Source organism: Anoplopoma fimbria, chromosome 13 (genome assembly GCF_027596085.1).
Source record: "Anoplopoma fimbria isolate UVic2021 breed Golden Eagle Sablefish chromosome 13, Afim_UVic_2022, whole genome shotgun sequence".
NCBI classification, from domain to species: domain Eukaryota; kingdom Metazoa; phylum Chordata; class Actinopteri; order Perciformes; family Anoplopomatidae; genus Anoplopoma; species Anoplopoma fimbria.
This window is the reverse complement of record NC_072461.1, coordinates 14,161,880-14,183,952: the sequence shown is the minus strand read 5'-3', so window position 1 is coordinate 14,183,952 and position 22,073 is coordinate 14,161,880. Positions and strand designations below refer to the sequence as shown.

The window sequence follows — 22,073 nt, the reverse complement described above, 5'->3', positions numbered from 1 at the left end:
GACTTCACTGTTGCTCACATATGTAATGTTTTAGACACTGATCACATTGAAAAGTGTCTAAGAGAACTCAACCCTTCTAGGTGGAAGCTATACAGAGCCCAAGATGTGGCACACACGCACACACATACACACACACACACACACAGGCACACACACACACACACACACACACACACACACACACACACACACACACACACACACACACACACACACACACACACACACTCATACAGTTGTGTTGGGACCAGGTGTTAAGCTGATAAGCTCTTACAACTCCCACAGCAGACTCCCGAACCTAAACTCCCAATCTCTCACACTGTCTCTATTGACTGTGAGGAAACAGCAAGTATGTGTGTATGTGTGTGAGAGAGAGAGAGTGTGAGAGAGAGTGGGCGCACAAGAGAAAAAAGATTCATGAAAGAAAGCGCACAAAAAGCAGGAGGAGAGAGAGAGTGACCGAGAGAGGTAGATAATCCATTGTATCTCACCAGGTGAGGTCAAAGGTCTGCATCTTTGATGCTGAGCTTGGACTGAGCATCTTAGCCCGACGACGAGCGCTGGAAACAGTCACCATGACAACCCGACACAGCACTACTGTATTGACCTGCAGGCAGAGGACAACAGCATCAACATGGCCTCCAGCAAACATGAGACGCGCTACTGCAGATCCACTTGGCCTCCAACTCACATGTAAAGAGGGGCACGTTAACCCTGCTCATCCAGCTGCACACACATCATACTAAACAGTACTCAGCTGATGTACATCATTTCACTTTTCACTTTTCGTGGCCGCTCCCAGATGAAAAAATCAATATAAAGAAAATATTAGAAGGGAAATGCAGATGCACAACCTTCATTTGGAAGCTGGAACCTTCTGTGTTGTTTTTACTGTGGTTAGCACTGTCTCACAGCCAAATGTTAATTGCATTTCCTTCATCATAAAACATTTGTTCAACCACTTTTTTTTCTCTGCCTTTTACTAGTGAGTTAGGGCCCGGATACATGACCCGCATTCTCAGGCTTAGGTTGGTCCTAAACACATGTTTATAATACATATATATATATTGTATTATATTGTGTAAATAAACCAGTGCCTCTTAAATCATTTTATATATACGGTTATGGTAACAGACTCTCTCTCAACCTCCCTACACTTATCTTTTGAGTGTAATTAATTTGCCAAAAACAGATCCACAATGCACAATAAACAACGTTAACGATGAATTTAACTGACTTTCTTAATAGATATAGCGATAATATTGTTATCTAGAATTCTTTTGGCCTCAAGGTATACACTTCAAGATGAAAATGTCAAATACTTTTAGTGAGTGCAAGTTGTCAATGGAGCTAGACAGCCTTCTGTGTGGAGTTTGCATGTTCTCCCTGTGTCAGCGTGGGTTCTCTCTGGGTTCTCCGGCTTCCTCCCACAGACCAAACACATGCAGCTTAGGTTAATTGAAGACTCTAAATGACTCTAAGTGTGAATGGTTGTCTGTCTCTATATGTGTCAGCCCTGTGATAGTCTGGAGACCTTCACCCAATGACAGCGACCCTTAACAGGATAAGCAGTTACGGAGAATGAATGAATGAATGAAGTTGATTTAATTCATTTGAATGATTTGATTTAATATATTCTTATTATCATTGTCTCTTCTTTTCCTCTTCCTACTTTAAAGTTTAAAATAAACTAATTTCAAATACTATGACTAATAGTAATAAATAACTAATAGTCACAAGACTTACACAACAAATGTAATGTAATGTAATGTAATGTAACAATTCCAAGGTTCTCTAGATTTAGTTTGTTACAATGACATGGAGGTAAGGAGGTGCGTGAGGCAGGTGAACACACACACACACACACACACACACACACACACACACACACACACACACACACACACACACACACACACACACACACACACACACACAACACACACACACAAACACACACATGAGATTACATACCGCCAAGACAAATATAACAGGTCCCACAAAGGCCCAGATGGTGTCCGTCTTCACATTGAGCCAGCAGTGATCATCTGCCTTGTACTCATCCACTGATACTGTCAGTGTTACACCGACTATTAGAACAGGTAGTCCTAGAAAACAGTTTGATAAAAGAAAATGAACTGTGGTATTGTTGTGACAACATACAAATCAGCATGTTTAAAATACATATTTATAGAACAGACTGTTTAGTCTCTTTTTTCCTCTTAGTCTATTTAGTCTGAGGGGAACATTCAGCCATCAGCATGGAGAGCTGAGAGGAACACCCTCATATGTTTGTGGTGCTTATTCACACACTGTTCTCAGCAACATAACACACACTCGCAGATGTATTTGGGAACATGAACAGTAGCAGCTGCAGGATGTTTAAAAAAAACTGGGTTACGGTTGCAGCACAAAAAATGAAAATATATATGAAATGGGCTGCAATTCATGGATTATGTATTAATAAAGTGACATGGATGCAATTAAGCCCTGGAATTGAGAAAACGTGACAAAATAGTAATGTATACATCAATAAATATCATTGTTAATCAAGTTACTAAATAGTGCACAGTGTTTAGCTATTAATTATTTAAACACATTCAAGATTTCTGGTAAATAGTAGACAATTTACACAATGGCAGTATCTTTTTTACAATTTCATTTCCCAGACGTAAAATAAATTGAACCCCTGTAGCCCTGTGAAGCTGCCTGTCTCCTCACCCTGTGTGTCCCCACATGAACTCTCTCTATCATCTGTCTGTGTGAGAGAAGCAGCAACATGCCCCATTCCTCCAGCAGCCAACCCAGGCAAAAGTACATGCCGAATCGACCATAAACTTGCTTTAGTTTTCATTTAAATTACACACAAACAGTAAGAGATGTATAGTCAGTAAGTGTCTGGTGTTGGAACAACCAAGCAAATAGATGCACAAGTGTAAAATGAAATAATAATAATAATAATGGATTGCATTTTCAGCACCTTTCGGGGGACCCAAGGACGCTTTACACATATGAAGGCAGACGTAAACAAATAACAAGAAACACAAATAACAGAAAACAGTAGTATTGAAAGAATGGGGATGAAAAAAATGAACTTAATCCATAGAAGGTGTCTAAAGATACAGCATTATGGATTTCTGCCGAGGGAGAGATCCAGTGGGGGGAGGCTGCCACACTGATTGACTGCAAGTCACAGTCAGTATCTCAAATAGATTTATAGATTTTTCATTAAAGCAAATTTTGTAAATACGTTTGAAATAAAAGCTGAGATTAAAATAAACCTTGATGCTTACTTATTAACACAACAACATTAATTACTCTTTCTCCTTATCAATAGGTCATAAAATGTCTTATTGATATTACAACTCAATTTGGTTATCTATGAAAATCAGCAGGGACAGGATCTGTTGTGATGATGTCATAGTGAAAACATGCACTCAGCTGGAAAATGTATTCCTTTGCACGAACTGTGGTTTACTAGCATGTCAATCACAATCAGTTAGTTCATACATTGAACTAATGCAGTCTCCATCATAATCTACAGGTAACTAGGTCATGATTCGAACTCCAGCTTGACAAGTCACTGAAGGCAGATGAGAGTTTACCCCAGCCAATGACGTAGTAGAACTTCATCCTGCGGTCCTCGCTGATGTTGACCGACACCACCTTGCTCCAGAGCAGCAGGCCCTCCACCAGCATCCAGGAGAAGGAGGCCATGAAGAAGAGGTGGAGTAGTGCAGTCACCACGAAGCATGTTGCCTACAGGATGATTCAATTCAATTCAATTCAATTCAGTTTATTTTGTATAGCCCAGAATCACAAATTACAAATTTGCCTCAGAGGGCTTTACAATCTGTGCACATGGATGATAAAGGAAGTACTTTCTTTCTATCAATAGCATAATGCCGCAACAAAAGATAATGTGCCCAAATGTCCTTCTCAAACAGACTGAATTAGAAATGAAGTTTGTAAGTACTGCTCTGTGCTTTGTGTGTGGATGTGGACAGATGTTGCAATGATGCTGACCAACATTGCTCTAGAGCCACAATGAGGCTGTGTTATACTTTATTTCCACACAAGTCAAATGAACTTCCCCCTTAGTGTAACACACTTCTATAAATACTTCATAGGTGGAGTCTCACCTCATTGGCAGACGCCCAGTCACTGCACATCAACAGCAGCTCAGCAAGGCCCAGAGCAACAATCAGGTTCTTATGGACAGTGGTGCGGTCTGATTTAGGGACACTGCACCAGTGTTCACACACACACACACACACACACACACACACACACACACACACACACACACACACACACACACACACACACACACACACACACACACACACACACACACACACACACACACACAATATTTGAGAGAGGATTTCACAGTAGTTTTCAGGATTTCTTTCAAAAAAATTCTTTGGTTCTTCCATTTATTGATTTGAATCTGGGAGGGTTTTATGAAATGCTTTTCACCCTCTGCGCTTTACAGAGTGCACTCTGTGATGTTTGTGACTCACCCCACAGCGATGAAGAGGATGAAGGTGAAGAGGAGGCCACACAGAGACACTCCACAGCCGATGAACGTCAGCACCTGCAGAGCTTTTTCGTTCTCTGGGCTCCTCTGACACACGCACACATAAACACACACACACACACACACACACACACACACACACACACACACACACACACACACACACACACACACACACACACACACACACACATAGACACACAGTATGAGCTGTAAATAGCATACTGTATAAAAGCCTACACAAAATACACAGTGATAATTGGAGAAAGCAATGTTACCTGGGCTTCATAAACCTGCAGCAGCAATGCAAAATTTGTGGTGTGGTTGCAGGAGCACACTGTGTATCCATATTGTTTGGAAACTACATCACAGCCTTTGGTATTCCACCACCCACCAGTCTCCGGACTAGTTAGACACAAACAGAACATACTTGCATATCTACATACACACAGGAATGCCAAGAATGACAATATGCTGCTATCATAGGTTTTGCAACATTTATCACATTCTTTTGGTGGAACAGGTAAGATTACTGTGGTGTTACAGAGGAATATGAGCCCTTCAAATTGCTCTTGTTCAAAACATTCATCGGCACTTACGTGAGATCAAAATCCCAGAAGGCGCACACTGGATCATACACGGTACCAGTGGGATTCTGTAATACAAATAAAATATAAATTGAATACGATATTTATTTAAGAAAAAAAAGGTGGAGATTTGAAATATTTTGCTAACCTGTACTCTGTGCTGGAGTTGGAAGCGAACTGCTGTGCTAACCGGCTGGTTGTCTCCCATCACTGTGGTGGATATGACAGAAGAGCCCAGGACGGTGCCCAAGTACCTGATAATGTACACACATTCACACATATGTTTTACTCCAAGAAAAGAAGTGGAAAAAAACGTTATTCTATTTGCAAGTTAATTAGCAAGTAATTCTTTAAAAAAACGTTTCTTAACACTTCTGGCTAAGTGGTGCGTTAGCAGAAGGTCCTTTGATTTGTTTAAATTTTCATTTGTGAGTTTCATCAGTTATTTTCCAACTGCCATGCTAACGTGTTAGCAAAAATGAGGTCAATAAGCTAGCTTTTTTTCCATTTAATAACAGGCTAAGGGAATCTGAATTCACCCAACACTTATCAGACACAAATAGTAAGACAAAATGTCATTAACATTAATAATATGTAGGCCTTGTATTACATTACATTACATTACAGTCATTTAGCAGACGCTTTTATCCAAAGCGACTTACAGGAAGTGTATTCAACATAGGTATTCAAGAGAACTACTAGTCACCAGAAGTCATAAGTGCATCTCCTTTCTTAAACAAGCATCTTAAAGCATAAACCAGAGCAGAAGTATAGTGCAGAGGCAAATTACTACGAAAACAATAATTGCAACAGACTAATACGAATATAATAAGTGCTACAAACTACTACGAATAGGATAAGTGCAGTAAACGAATACGAATTCAATAAGTGCAGCGAACTGATACGAATACAGTAAGTGCAACAACTAATACGAATGCAATAAGTGCTACGAGGAAGGCTCAGGGTAGTACTTCTTGAAGAGGTGAGTTTTCAGCCTGCGCCGAAAGATGGGCAGCGACTGTGCTGTCCTGACGTCAGTGGGGAGTTCATTCCACCACTGAGGGGCCAGGACAGAAAAAAGCTGTGACCGGGTGGATCGGCTGCAGGGACCTCTGAGCGACGGGGCAACCAATCGCCCCGAGGCAGCAGAGCGAAGTGGTCGGGCGGGGGTGTAGGGCTTGACCAAGGCCTGGAGATAGGAAGGAGCTGTTCCTTTCACTGCCCTGTAGGCTAGCACCAGAGTCTTAAACTGGATGCGAGCTCTTACAGGGAGCCAGTGTTGTATTTTAAATGAGTTCCCAAAGTCATCTCTAGTTTAGTACTGTCCAGTGTGCATGCTGAGGCTTTAGCGTAGAGTAATGTCTGATTTATTCTACTGCACCTATGTGTTCTGTGTGTTCCGTCTGTTCTGTGTGTTCCGTGTGTTCCGTGTGTTCCGTGCGTTCCGTGCGTTCTGTGCATTCTGTGCGAGGACTTTTTGAGCATGTCATGCATACATAGTACTTATAGTGCTCCAATCCTTTTTTAGACGGTCTCTGATGTATTTGATAGACATGATTCAATAGTTCCATATAAGTTAGGTCTAAACAACTCCATAGCTGGAAAACAGTTATAAAAGAGTTGGATGAGGAGGAGGAGCTCCTGTGCCCGTAATTAATAGGGTTGTTGTTAAGGTTGATGTGAACTACTTATCCAAAATCACCACCTCCAAGCTCTGAAGCCCAATCAAATTTCTGCATCTTCCACTGTGCCCGGCAGAACATTTTCGCAAACCATCTCTGCGACTTTGCGGAAGCTTTTCCGCAGAAGTAAAAATTCGGCATAACTGGGTGTGCCTGTGTTATGTAGGTGGATACCTTTATTCTACAAGCTAAAGTAAGCGATAAACAGGCCTCTATTTAAATTAGGTGTTGAAAGTCTTTGTAGTCCTGGAACATGCAGTGCCTTACAAAAACGCAGGTACAAAAGTGTAGGCACAATGATTATTTTGGTGGACAAAATCATTGTTCAGCATGAAAATACGTTTTGTTCACTCCTCACCCTCTTGACCTCGAAGGACTAATGGAAACCAAAGCTTCGGTTAAATATCCAATTTATTCAGTTGTCCAATCAAGTCCTTTGCCACAATATCTGGCATAAAATCATGTTATTCTACAATAGGTGTGTTGATGGTACAGTATAATGGCTATAAACAAAAAGTGTTCATTTTCAGCTGCGCCTTTGCTTGTACCTTACCTCTGACTGCCGTCAGTGACGGTAGGAACCATGGTGATGTTTTCCTCCAGATTGAAAAGAGGCCGCAGGGAGCCGTACCACGTGTTGACCAATGTGAGCTTAAGGAAGCCTACACATTCAACACAACAGCAAGATGAGACTTTCTTCAGCTTATAGACGGCCAAATATTACAGTACTAAGAGCACTGTAGTTCATTTAGGATCACTAAATTCATGCTACACATTCACAAGTTTTTCATTAATTTGCTTGCAAGACTATATATATATATATATATATATATATATATATATAATACAATGCATCTTTTCTCTTTGCAGTGACTCTTCATTGTGATAAAGTGCAGACGAAAGCAGATGAATGGTTGCTGTTGCTTTTTACCTACCGTTGTTATGGAGATCCTGTATCTTCTGCTGTGGGACTGAAATGCAGTCTAGTGTGGTGTGCTTCTCTGTCTCAGGCCCACAGAAGCTAAATCCTCTGGATCCTTCCTGCAGCCTCTGCTGCTGCACCTCCACTTCTGAAAAAGACAGGATAAGAAACAACAATGTTATATTTCTCTGCATTGAGAGTTGGAAGAAAGTGTATACTATCTGGTATAAATATATAAAAAAATTAAACAAAACATATATATACATATATTTATATAAATACATATATATTATTTATTTATATATATATATATATATATATTCTTCTATTTACTATTGGTGAATGGACCATGGATCTTCCTAATCTTCAGATACATATGGCATCTTCACTGCAGCCAGTTTACTATAGTCTCCCCCTGACGGACCCAGACCTGGCTCAAATGCGTCATCCTTTGTAACGAAATTCCATTGCTATATTTGTTTCATGTTTTAGTATGTCAGTGTGTGTGTGACTCACTGATGTTAGGTCTGTGAATGATCAGGTGATCAGTCTCTTCCATCAAGCGAGGGCTCAGGCTGGTCACCATCCGATCAATACTCTTGACCACATCCATGGGGCCGTTCACCACCTAAAACACACGGGACACAGATGTCTCAGCAGCAGCAACACTCATCCACTCTGCCCTACGCAGCACAGTTGTCAGAGCTAAGGAGGTAGGCCTACATTTCAAAATGACCATTCAAATGCTGCACGGTGAGAAAATGCTCTCAACGTCAATAACTGTTCGCCAGAGTTTATGCACAGTTTGGCTGAAGTGGCACACACAGTTCAATAGAGTGGCCTATAATGGTGGATGCAACCGTGGATGTTGCCGTTGTCTGTTTTGAAACCCCTCTTTCTGAATTCAATATGCCCATCTAAGAGCTGAGCCTTGGAGACAGCTTTGAGCAGTGCGAGGGAGGTCTGTGGATGCGTACAGCCACAGTTTTTCAGAGTGCTGCACATCCATTGAGTCTGGGCTGAGGTGGCCTTGGAGCGCTGAGAGGCCTGGGGGGAAGGGAGCCAAGCGCTGAGAGAAACACAACACTTGTCATAAGGCAACCTCATCAAGTTGCACACATCAGTAGTGCAGAGGCAGAAGTGACAAAAAAAAGAGAACGCAATGTACAAACTGTGAATGAGCTATGTCTCAATAGAGGGTATGGAGGCTGCTGTTACATTTGTCAACTCTATTCTTGTGGTAACTTCATAATTTCTCTGCTGCTGATGATCTCATATAAAATATAAAAGCACACTGCCCTCTAGTGCTTTAGAGCAGACATGACATCTATCTATCTATCTATCTATCTATCTATCTATCTATCTATCTATCTATCTATCTATCTATCTATCTATCTATCTATCTATCTATCTATCTATCTATCTATCTATCTATCTATCTATCTATCTATCTGGTGTACCCAATTAACCTATACATATCCATAAATTATACAATAAAAGGTTTGGAAAAAGCTCTTGAACCACAAACTTGAAATACTGGCTTACAGTCAGGTCCATAAATATTTGGACATTGACACAATTTTCATATTTTTGGCTCTGTACACAACCACAATGGATTTGAAATGAAACAATCAAGATGTGCTTTGAGTGCAGACTTTCAGCTTCAATTTGAGGGTATTTACATCCAAATCAGGTGAACGGTGTAGGAAAAAACGGTGAAAGGACATTTTATACGTGGTCCCTCTGTTTTGAGGGGACCAAAAGTAATTGGACAATTGGCTGATCAGCTGTTCCATGGCCAGGTGTGTGTTATTCCCTCATTATTTAATTAACAAGGAGCAGATAAAAGGTCTAAAGTGTGGGATTTGCATTTGGAATCTGTTGCTGTCAATTCTCAATATGAAGTCCAAAGAGCTGTCGCTATCAGTGAAGCAAGCCATCATTAGGCTGAAGAATCAAAACAAACCCATCAGAGAGATAGCAAAAACATTAGGTGTGGCCAAATCCACTGTTTGGTACATTCTTAAAAAGAAAGAAAGCACTGGTGAGCTCAGCAACACCAAAAGACCCGGAAGACCAAGGAAAACAACTGTGGTTGATGACCGAAGAATTCTTTACCAGGTGAAGAAAAACCCCTTCACAACAGTTGGCCAGATCAAGAACACTCTCCAGGAGGAAGGCGTATCTGTGTCAAAGTCAACAATCAAGAGAAGACAAGATAAGATAAGATAAGATAATCCTTTATTAGTCCCGCAGCGGGGAAATTTGCACCATAGTCTTCACCAGAGTAAATACAGAGGGTTCACCACAAGATGTAAACCATTGGTGAGCCTCAAAAACAGGAAGACCAGATTAGAGTTTGCCAAAAAACATCTAAAAAAGCCTGTACAGTTCTGGAACTACATCCTATGGACAGATGAGGCAAAGATCAACTTGTACCAGAATGATGGAAAGAGAAGAGTATGGAGAAGGGAAGGAACTGCTCATGATCCAAAGCATACCACCTCATCAGTGAAGCATGGTGGTGGTAGTGTTATGGCGTGGGCATGTATGGCTGCCAATGGAACTGTTTCCCTTGTATTTATTGATGATGTGACTGCTGACAAAAGCAGCAGGATGAATTCTGAAGTGTTTCGGGCAATATTATCTGCTCATATTCAGCCAAATGCTTCAAAACTCATTGGATGGCGCATCACAGTGCAGATGGACAATGACACGAAGCATACTGCAAACGCAACCAAAGAGTTTATCAAGGCAAAGAAGTGGAATGTTCTGCAATGGCCAAGTCAATCACCTGACCTAAATCCAATTGAGCATGCATTTCACTTGCTGAAGACAAAGCTGAAGGGAAACTGCCCAAGGAACAAACAGGAACTGAAGACAGTTGCAGTAGAGGCCTGGCAGAGCATCACCAGGGATGAAACCCAGCATCTGGTGATGTCTATGGGTTCCAGACTTCAGGCTGTCATTGACTGCAAAGGATTTGCAACCAAATATTAAAAGTGACAATTTCATTTATGATTATGTTACTTTGTCCAATTACTTTTGGTCCCTTCAAAAGGGGGGACCATGTATATAATTTGTTGTAATTGCTACAGTGTTCACCTGATTTGGATGTAAATACCCTCAAATTAAAACGTCTGCACTCAAAGCACATCTTGATTGTGTCATTTCAAATCCATTGTGGTTGTGTACAGAGCCAAAATGATGAAAATTGTGTCAATGTCCAAATATTTATGGACCTGACTGTACATTGCCTGATTTACTTACTTAACCTCATCAAAAATATGATACAATGATGTAATGTAATCAAACCAAACAATAGGACAAATTATATTATACAATTTCTGATAATGTAATACCATTTGACAAATAATGTAATTCTATGTTCAGTTCCAGAGTTTTACGTTTTGTGTTAAAAAAAATGTAAGAATGTAAAATACATTGTTTGTGAAATGAAAGAATGACTAGAGGTTAAAGTGCAGATGTTGAGCACCATACTACCATTTGCACACATGGGCAGACACCCAGGGACACGCAGAAGAACCTTGTCTTTTTTCTTCATTTCAAATTACATTTGAACCCCTTTTTCAATGCAGGAATTTCACAAGATCAGGAGTGGTAAATAAAACCCTTTATTTAATAAGAATCCCTGTTGACTCAGATAGAAATTACATTTTGAGAAGATTGAATCTACTGTTTTTCCTTTATCGCTTGCTTGTGTTACATTAGCCATTTTCTGCAGCTTTTGTCGACTTCTGATCTAGGATCCACTCTGTTCAAAAGGACCAATCATCATGGTTATGGCGGGTTCATTTCTCAATGATAGGCATTTAAGTTTAATGTATCTTTGCCAGATAACAGCAACGCACCTCTAGCCATCTGCACATTTAAAATTCTACATAAAGTGTTTACATTTCCAAACATGAAATCAGTGACAAATGTTAGACTTTTCATGAGGCTTACATGACAGTAACAGTATTAAACATTTTATAAACATGCGCACATTTCTGAGAATTTCCAAGGGAACGATTACATTATTGGGTGCTACAGACCAGATGCAATGACGGGGTCAGAGCTGTAAAAGCACATTCTGCCATTTACCTGTAGAGCCTGATATTCTCTTATTCTTCAGGAAAAATATCACAATAGATTTCCCTTCTAAATCTATGCTGTTTCATGTCAGATGCTTATACAAGATTTTCAAAGTGCATGTACATGAACAGTGAGGAGCGACACATGAACCAGGGCTGAAGAACCAGTGGGAATATGCAGTGCTACTGTGTATGTGCTACCTCTTTGATGGCCTGCCACTTGAGGGCGTTGTCTTCACTGATGACGCTGTCGGCCACACTGATGAATTGCCGGCTGAGCTCCTGGACCGTGTCCCCGCTGTGGTTGGTGGCATCACTGAGTGGCTGAGTAGGGATGTCAGCAGCCAGAGACAGCAGCTGGATGAGAGACACCATGTCTGTTGGCTGCAGTCCCTCCTGCTGTGTGTCCTCCAGGGCCTGGACAGAGATGTCCAGCAGGGCAGAGGCCTCTGCCAGGCTGCTCAGCCCTGATGGCTGCTGCCCCAGCACTGCCTGGGTGTGGAGACAGAGACACTGGGTTCAATTCCAAAACCTATTTTTATTTCAGTTTTATTCTGAACATTAGGGAGTGATCCATCTCTTACATGCTTGCTAGAATTTAGCCTATTCAATCACATATTTGTTCTATTATTTGTCAGTACTGTTGGGGAAGTTTTTTTTTTCTTCTTGGGTGATAATATATTCAGGAAATACTCCTGTAAATGAATATATTTCGTTAATAATGATTTGGCATGAAAATGAACTATGAATATAGGCATAGAATATTAAACTTCTAATCAAAAGAAGTAGGCCTCTGTGAAACTGCACTGTCGGCACCGTCTTTATTTACTCACTATAAAAACCTTTATCAAACACCCACATGTCAGACAGACAATTTAATTTGTTATCATTGCAGAATGGTGTAGACATAACAAACAAACACATTTTTTAATCCATTGTTATAGCGTTCATATCATATCTGAAGTTATCTCGAGATACTTTTCATATAGAGCAGATCTAGACTATTCTGTATAAAACATGTAATTTTCCTTTCTAAATACACCATCAAACACACTCTATGGCTAAATTGAAGACACTACTCTACATTAGGATTGGTAAACAGGATAGAAAAATCATATGACAGAAAAGAGCTTTGGAAGGCAGAATGTTTATATTAGTAAAATCTTTACGCTAAATGAAGATGTATGGGTTGTCTACCTGGGTTTTGTTGGAAAGCTTCATCAGACTATTCATAAAGGCTGTGGGCTGGGAGTTCTGAGAATCAGTCATCTGCTTCATCTTCAGGTAACGCTCTGTGGAAAAAAAGAAAACACAACACCAGTGTGGATGATGTAATGGCAGGATGCTCTGCTGTTCTGAACTCATCCTTCAGCTGGAAGAGCTCAACCCCGAGCCTGCTGACGCGTCCAGAAGAAAACACTGAACTCCCAGCAGAGCCTGATCTCTGACCTCCTTGTCAACAGGGGGATTTCCTTCACTAAAGGCTCAGAGATTATAATTCAGTTACAGCAGGCAAACATTGTATACTCCTTACCTTTCGTGTACTCTTAACCATTCACTCGAGTGGTTATTGTCGCTAACAGGTTAACACTGTACCTTGAAATTGAAATGGCATATTGAATACTTTACATCATGTATGTACAAATCTCTTGAAATCCTGTCTGAACATTTCAGATGGCCAGTTTACTTTATGTCACTACATGAATAAGATTTACGTTAGCAGGATTATAAAGAAGTAGCCATGTCACTAAATCCACTATTACTGTAAGTAAATGTTATTTCTTTGTTTAAAGGAGGGGGTAAATATTGGCTGAAGCTAACATTGAGAATCAAATGTACAGTATATATGTATGAGTTTATGATAAAAATGGTTAATAAAAGATAGAAATGTCACATATATCTATGTGTATACACTAACTTTCTGAATGTATTTGTGTCTTCCCTAATTTTTGTCTTATCTTAGACCGATGTTCAATTTAAGTATGTTTTTAGAAGAACATTCATGAAAGACATAGTTTTCATGGCTACGGCCCTGGGTAGAAATCCATGAATTGACCTTGATACAAATTTAATTAATGTTCTCACTGCTTTTGTATACTCAACATTAAAGCACATTTTTGAGATTTAATATTTACTAGAGTTTTTTGTCTAATAAATACCATCACTTCGTGCAGGTTGCATCATAAATTAGACTCAATGTATCCAGTCACCAGTACCACTAATATTCTATCATTCTATCATAAGCCCTGGTCTGTTCTAGTGGACATCGATGAGGCTCACCTCTTCTGTTCCTGCAGATGAACAGCAGTGGGTCAGAGCAGTCTGTCAGGCCGAACAGTGGGAGCTGATCTGACCATCCCTGCAGCGTCCTGCAGCCCTGCAGCTCCATCTGCTGGTGCACTGCTGCTCACACATTCAAACACAGTCACACAACAACACGAGGGTCAACTTGAGTCTGTCCTAATGCCTTCACTGGTGAAAAAAAAGTAAACAATGGATCAGGCATATATCAGATTTAATTCAAAGGAACAGTTGCCGTTAGGAACATCGAGGAACACCAGCAACTGAATTGTATCTGTAACCAAAACCCTGACTGCATGGATCTTGTAAAAGGAAAGAAAGTCAGACAGTGGGGGAGTTATTGTTCACCACTGCGTGGAGTTCTGTTCTTCCACAATCTGCCAACGCACTGCTGGAGCAGTGGGAATCCCCTCCATCCCCTGCTTCTCTTTGACTCACTGTCACTGCCCTACATTTTGTTGGTCAGTCACCCTGGGTTTCTGGACTGTTCAGTCTCACACATTCACTGTAGTGTCACCAAAATCACTGCTTACTCAAATGTTTTTACCCAAAATTATGCAAAATATTTTTTTTCCAAAATAAGCATTGTAATATAACTAGGAGGAGCAGATTGAGGCACAGAGTGAGTTTAGTGACACTACACAGCATATTCACCAAAATTATGCAAAAGCTCTAAATAAGTGTTGTAGTATAACCAGGAGGAGAGGAAGTGGTGAAGGAAGTGCTTTTGGTGACGCCACACTAAGCACTTGTCTCACAGCCGGCTTCACATTGAAAACAACATTATTTGTCCAGCTCGGAGGACGGCTTGTTCTGATAAAGTTCATTGTCTACCTTGATACAGTTGCAAAGAGGAATCGTTTGTGTTTTAACAACCTTTTGCACAAGTTATATCCAGAATGTCTTTATCAGTGACTATCTATATAACTTTACCAAAGTACACCTTCACTTTTCTCATAATTATGAGTTCAGAATGTCATAATTATGAGTTCAGAATGTCATAATTATGAGATCATGATCTCATAATTACGAGTTCTTTTGTCATAATTACGAGATCTTTTGTCATAATTATGAGATCTTTTCTTGTAATTTTGAGATAGTAACTTGTTCTAGTTTCAATAAGATTTAGTCAACTTTAATAATAACAAGACATTTTATTTGCTCTGTTCGACTCGTATTGACTCTGAGAAAATCGCTGCTTTACTTTCGTCCAGCTTTACTTTTGTACCTGCTCTCCTTACTGCAGGAGCACACAGTACTGAACACACAGCCCAGTATCATGTAGGCTAGTGAAACAGTCACAAAATGCAATCTTTTGGTATCCAACAAACACAGGAATTTTAACTAAGTGACCATTGTTCGACACTGCGTTGGTGGTTTTATTGTTGTGGTTTTGTTGCCTAAAGCAAATGTTCGTTTATTACCTTAACCCAACTGTCAAAGTTTTGAAGCCCAACCATGAAGTTGTTTTGTTGCCTAAACCTAACAATTTGTGTCCCTGTACAAAAAACCAAAAGATTTCTTATCGTGACTAATTCACAAACTCTAGTGAGTCACAGCTACCCCCAACTTCTTTTTTTAGGATGCTTTTTGAAAAAATATACCAAAGTGGAAATAACAGTATGATGAATGATGAATGACTGATTTATGAGGAAGAGATAGGCTTTCGGTTTACAGCAAAAGCAGAGTGATCATATTTTAGTTTCTTTGGTGTTAAAGATAGAGAAAATATTTGGTTTACAGCATTTTCTTCACTCACCACTTACGAATGCACACAAACTGGCACAAACTCCTAAGCAGATTGTTTGATGGACAGATTTGGTGAAGTTACACTAGTGGAAGTAAGAATTGTTTCTTCTACAAGCATTTTGCAAAGACGCAGTATGAGCTTTAATCAGTATGATAACATGATACTCACAAAAAAAGTTGCTGAGATCTGCAATACGATATCGCTACAAAAAAGTCCAACAAGTCAAGAAACTTAAGCCGTTAGGCAATGAGACGGAACGGAAACAACAGGTTATTCAGATTATTTTAGGGGTAAAACTGAAAGTGAGCGAACCTGAAATATCTTCAAGTATCAGAATCAGAATCAGTTAAGTAATCCTCTATTGCACAGTTAAATTGTGTGCATGATCAATAATGGTGAATACATAGGGTCAAGGTTTAACCAAGAAGTCAATCTGTAAACTGTTAGGTAATAAGATGGTTTTGGTAAAAAAAATGTTTTGGTAAAAATGTTCACCTTTGTTTTCTTTTGTAAACACTTTTTTTTACCTTCTAAAACCTGGGAGTGTTTCTTGCAACTTCCAATTCAAATCTCAGCAAATAATGTGGTGAGTATTATAAATACTATGTACATTTAATTACTATAGTAATATAGTAAGCAAAATAATTGTTGCGAAAACTACAAAAAGGTTTTGTCATCGGAGGGTTAAAGACAAGTGGGCTTAACTTGTGCCTCCTTTCTTAATGGGACAACATTCACACCAATATTACCCCCACTGCATGTGATAATAGACAGTTTCCTGATTATTTTGACACATCCTGGGTTTCATTCATAAACTGTATATAAGAAGTGGCCCATGATGCCATTCATTGGTTTATGGACTACCGCTTTGAATCCTTGACTTTGGCATTTTGTCTGTCGCCATATTGTCTTCTTTGGACCCAGAAGTGGTTATATTCGGATGAGAAGGTGGCGTTCTGGAGGAGGTACCTTTAGCATAACAAGCGCTAAGTTACCAGCGTGCGCTGGTGAGTTCTAGCTTGGTTAGCAAGTGCGATATTAATTGGGATGTTAATTTTGCATAGCTAAAAATAGATTTAAAACAAATATGTCTACCGGAAAAAAGAAGGGCCGACTTCTTAACAAAAGGCAAGCGAACTTTTCATTGAGCACGATAACATAAAAGCTCAATGCAGAGACTCAAATGAATGAACACAAATGAAGGCTGGGGAGCACAAATGATGCCACCTGGAGGATATGGTGTAAAACAATATTGTAGCTACTTGTGGGCACTTAGAGCTCTGTGATAGTATCTCATAATTATATAGAGACATGCATTGGCATCAATATGTAGTTATTTCACCTTCCTTTTTATCTGTTTACAGCAAAATCTATTTATTGAGTTTTCATACCTCTGTAATAAACCAGCCAACTTGTAGTTTGCCAGATACACTGAATACAGTTGAACTGTTGATCTGAATGGTCACTTACAGGACGTCTTGCCCCACACCTACAGAGACATTTGTTGTGTTCTCCGTATTCAGGCACAGGGTGATTGAATATATCAAAGACTTTCAGTGGTCCCTTTGAAAAGGATCAGTCTTAGTCACCCATGATGAAATGCTGACTTGAATGAGGAAGCCCATGGGACTCAGGATATACAGAATGTGTTCTTACCTGGACAAAAAAGAAGGACCTGTACCTCTTTGACCACTGGATGGATGCTTAGGTGGGCAAGATTCCAACTGAAGAGCACTTCCTGGGTTATGGGTGAACATGCATTGAGAGCATGGACATGCCTTGTTTCCAGAGACATATTCCAAACATTAAGGTCAGTGATATTTCCAAAAAAAGGCTCTGTTAAATTCCCTCCAAATGTATCTTGGTCCTGACCAAGCATAAGTATACCATCCCCATAGATATTCCTGGAAGAGTCTGTGCCTAAGCCCATGTCCTTTCTGTCCCCATCCACATAGATAGCCCAGTGGCCACTGCTCTGGAGCCATGTGACACAGATGTGATGCCAAGCTCCGTCGTTGGGAAAGGACGCCTTATACGGCAGGTGCTTTCCGTGGATGATGAGCGCAAGGAGGATGCGTCCCCGCACATCCACCTGGCCTCTTAGCTGGAACTCATTGATAAAGACAGGTGCAGCGTAGGAGAAGATGGTGGACACCTCATTCCACTCTGGGCTCCACTGAACTCGAACACACACACTGATGGACGACAGGGTTGGAAAGGACATGTTGACACGAGCAAAGCCCTTATGGGATTCCGTTGGGAAGTTTAGAGCTGAGAACTGTACATCTAAACACAAGCAGAAGAAGTGGTCAGTGATCAAAGTGTTTTGTATTTCTTAACTTGCTTTATACGTTTGAAGGTCCACTGATTGCACTCACACTGTTTGGAGAGGGCCACCGCCCTAGAGGCTGCTTTGCTGGGATCCTTGACCCAGATAGGCGGACGATGTCCAGTCTGCCGAAGCAGCTCCAAGACTCCCTCCTGGTCCTCTGACTGCTCAAGGGTGGCAAGGGAACTGAACTGGCCTCTGCAGGATCTGTCAGCCCTGGGGAAGGACAGTGAGTCATTGGCCAGCTGGAAGGCCCAGTGAGAAGTCAGATGGACCAGTCCTGAATCCCCTGCAGAGTCAGACATAGGAAACAATCACAACAAGCATGAATTAATAATCCTAATGTATCAATCGATATGTTAGGATTTTTTTTTTGATGGATAGAGTGGATGGAAAATTGGAGTCAGTACTATGAATTTAATTACTGCCCACTTAAAGTGATTAACAGTCTCACCATGTGACTCCCCCACTCTGTCTGGCCCAGCATGTGTTGGCTCACACTTACACACCACCTACAAGAGAACAGAAACAGTTTATTTGCAGCATTTGCCTGTAAGCAGCATGCAAAAGTTAGAATGTATCTGCAATTTGAAAATAGATGGTTTAGGTGTGTTTTTGAAAACACAGTCATTGTAATCAAATAAGAAGACTCCAAAGTTGTTGTGCTGATTAGCATTTTCAAATGAAACGAAGCAATCTTAACACAAGTAACAAATAAATTATTTGCATGGCTCTTGTTATATTATGTTGTATATAATGGTTATTACCACAAATGAGAAGAGTATGAGTCCAGTATTCAGGGCTCCAGTCATCTCTAGACCAGTGTAGTTTCCAGCAAAAAAAACAGACTGATCTTATCTAGAAAACAATATTTCCGCTTCAATTTAGAAAAAGTCACAGAGTAAATACAAGACCCTATGATCGAGTCACTCTTCAACCAGCAGTTTTCCAAAATCCTTGAGTTAATGTCCTGATTCATTGTTGCCCTGTCCCCATTTTCCTTTAAAGCAGCAGAAAGTATCTTTGAGTAATCTAGGAAGGAATTCCATGGATGGTATGATCAAACCCAAATCTGGTCCAGACTCCTCAACCAGTGGCTCGGCTTCAATAACCAGCATATCCAGCAGAGTTTCTGGTCTCCTGACTGGGAGACAGCTAGCAATCCCAGTGTGTCTGTCCGAGAGACCCTGTATGTCTCCTGCCTCCCTACAGACCCCAACCCCTCCCTCCCTCCTTGGTACCCTGAAGCCATCTGCCTTTGTCATGCAAATGTGGTAATTTTTTAAAAGAACCCTACTTACGCAAGCAGTGTCAGGCATTTGGCACAGAGAGTTCATCAAGAGCAGCAGGGCGGCAGACATTTTTACACATAGCCCTTCTTTATGCCTACTATAGGAATCTCTAAAAAGAATTAGAACATCTGTTTCATTGATGCACTTTTATAGTCAATAAAAGATTAGTTCTACTCATGTACTCAGTGTAGAGTAAACTGTAAAGTTTGTCTGTTTGGATGCCTTTCATCTTGTGGTGTTGTCCAACATGCTTGAAAAGCTTATGTATGCCTTTTGACATCTGCATTCACAATACTCCTGCCACATGTTTTTCATGGGCATTTGCAGATATCAGATTGATGACAAAGTAAATATATAATATATATATATATATATAGATAGATAGATAGATAGATAGATAGATAGATAGATAGATAGATAGATAGATAGATAGATAGATAAATCTGCTACAAAGACCTTGTATAGGTCACAGAGTCAAACATTTTGGTCCCAAATCTTGATTTTGGCTAAAGAGAAAGAAGCTAAGGTGGCAACACTGTGGCTGACTGAAATACAGTGAGGACTACAGTCGCCAAGCAAATCAATTACTTTCCATCGCTGACATTTATATCGTGACTCTTAATTTAAACACAGCATGACTTATTTAGTATATGATGACATGGTTTGAGTTGTTATAGTATAACTCCAGTTCATTCATATAATTTATTTTTGTGCTGTGTTTGCTGCTGAATGTAGCATACTGTTGGACGACCAACAGTAGCTGTGCAAGCACATATTCTAACTCGTACTGATCACAGCGCCTTGGGGTTTGACAATGTTGTTTGAGGGGTCATTTTGTGTACAAAACATTATCGGGCAATCACAATTGTTTATGAACAGAGTAAGCCGCATCTTTGTTTAGGCGTGTTAAAATACTGTGATGATAGAAATACAGAATGGAACAGAAAGGGACTCGTGTATTGGAATAATACTTACATGGTATACTATACAGTAATGGATTTTGGAAAGAGTATTTCAGTTTGTTTCGCTCATGACCAATGTTTTTAAGGCATTTATTTAGGCAACACAGGAGGGCAAATACCTGTTGTTTGAGTTATACTGAGCTAAGAAACCTTAACTTTAAACATGTATCTTTTGTGCATAACTGACACTCTTTAAGAACATATATCCATAATTGTACTTGCAGAAACCTTTTGGGGTCTGTTGTACCATACCCATTTCTCTTCAGTGCAAACATCAGTCGGCTTGACACTGTCTTAGCCGACTGATGACATTATTGAAGGAGAAAGTTGTTGTTCAGTTAGAAGAACAGGCGACAGAAGAGGAGGGCACGAGGGAGAGCGGTGTCCAAGACTCTCAGTCTGGAGGAGTCTTTGTTCCTTTGGGTTCTTGTCCAGTTTTTCACACTGAGAGTGGATACCTGGGTGGAATACCAATGACTTTGTCTCAATCACTTCTTGTCTGGATCACTGGATTCTGAGCATCAGGGATGTTGAGGCTCTACTTGATCAGTCTCTCTCTGCCTGTCTGTCTAGACAGGTGTGTGTAAAGCCACAATAGGCAAGATGTCCTTGTTAAAGGATTATGCTTGTGTGATTACGTTGTATTCACTCGAGGTAATTGTGGAGTTCTACACCGTTTAGCCAAACATCTTATTTTTATTAGGTAATGGAGGTGAATAGAAAAATTGAGTTGTAAAAATAGACTGTGAGAAAGTAAGAGAAGTGAAAAACACAAAAATCTTTTTTTACCTCTAGTTCGTTTTGACAAAGCAGTACCATGTCTCTGTGATGTCAATTTAATCAATACATTCACATCAGCCAGACTAGAAAAGAGCATTTGTTTTCTCTTATTTCTAGTCCCTAATTTACCAGAAAATAACTTGAATCATTTCTGAGAGTTTGAAGACATCAATTTGGAACATAGGAACACCCCTAAAGTAGTGTTCCTATGCACACTACTTTAGGGGTGTGCATGTCTATATCGGGTGCATGTCTATATCTCAAGTTACAGTTACAACATGTTTACATGCGTTAATGCTCATAATCTGCCTTGTTTTTCTCATCCTGGCTGTCCTGCAGCACCTCTTCTCACCCTCTCTCTGAAACGCTCCATTGTAGCACTTGCTCCTCCCTCCAGAAAGCAAAGTCTGCCCTGGTTGGTCAGCTAGCCCGCCCTGTTATCAACGTTTCACATTTCAAAACACTTTTCCTCCGGAGCTTCAGCTCTGTCTTTCTCTTTTGTTGTTTGAGGGTGGGCCAAACTAGCTAGAAGGAGTTTTACATCACTACCGTAACATTATGACCTCATAAAGTTACGGAAGTGAAGGAGAGAATTCAATGGAGCCGTTTCAGGCAGCTCAGGAGCTTCTGAGGGGGAGGGTAACTCCTTTTAGGTGTGGACTTCACGTTTTACACTATGGACCTATGGGAAAAAGTGGAAAAGCATAATAGGGCCACTTTAATTGACAGGAAGTGGCATTTTTTGTCTGCCTGGGGCAAAATGGTAGCATCTAGGCTGGTGCAAGTGGTTGCGAATTTAGCTAATCAGTTAGATAATAACCTGATTACCGA

The 22,073-nt window shown here is 40.3% G+C and overlaps 1 protein-coding gene across 1 annotated transcript in view; it reads right to left on the bottom strand.

Annotated features, from left to right (window-relative positions):
• adgrd2 (adhesion G protein-coupled receptor D2) overlaps nucleotides 1-19,020 on the bottom strand; it is a 33,411-nt gene extending 14,391 nt beyond the window's left edge. Inside the window, exons 1-18 of the mRNA XM_054610088.1 lie at nucleotides 18,976-19,020; nucleotides 18,663-18,720; nucleotides 18,258-18,497; nucleotides 17,536-18,165; nucleotides 14,109-14,231; nucleotides 13,026-13,120; nucleotides 12,030-12,320; nucleotides 8,251-8,362; nucleotides 7,748-7,882; nucleotides 7,366-7,474; nucleotides 5,279-5,384; nucleotides 5,143-5,198; nucleotides 4,822-4,948; nucleotides 4,527-4,630; nucleotides 4,143-4,245; nucleotides 3,606-3,759; nucleotides 1,975-2,108; nucleotides 492-607 (exon numbers count right to left, since the gene is read on the bottom strand). Coding sequence (XP_054466063.1) covers nucleotides 492-607; nucleotides 1,975-2,108; nucleotides 3,606-3,759; nucleotides 4,143-4,245; nucleotides 4,527-4,630; nucleotides 4,822-4,948; nucleotides 5,143-5,198; nucleotides 5,279-5,384; nucleotides 7,366-7,474; nucleotides 7,748-7,882; nucleotides 8,251-8,362; nucleotides 12,030-12,320; nucleotides 13,026-13,120; nucleotides 14,109-14,231; nucleotides 17,536-18,165; nucleotides 18,258-18,497; nucleotides 18,663-18,720; nucleotides 18,976-19,020 — 2,738 coding nt within the window. The remainder of the gene's footprint in view (nucleotides 1-491; nucleotides 608-1,974; nucleotides 2,109-3,605; nucleotides 3,760-4,142; nucleotides 4,246-4,526; nucleotides 4,631-4,821; nucleotides 4,949-5,142; nucleotides 5,199-5,278; nucleotides 5,385-7,365; nucleotides 7,475-7,747; nucleotides 7,883-8,250; nucleotides 8,363-12,029; nucleotides 12,321-13,025; nucleotides 13,121-14,108; nucleotides 14,232-17,535; nucleotides 18,166-18,257; nucleotides 18,498-18,662; nucleotides 18,721-18,975) is intronic.
• Between the last annotated feature and the right edge of the window lie 3,053 nt (nucleotides 19,021-22,073).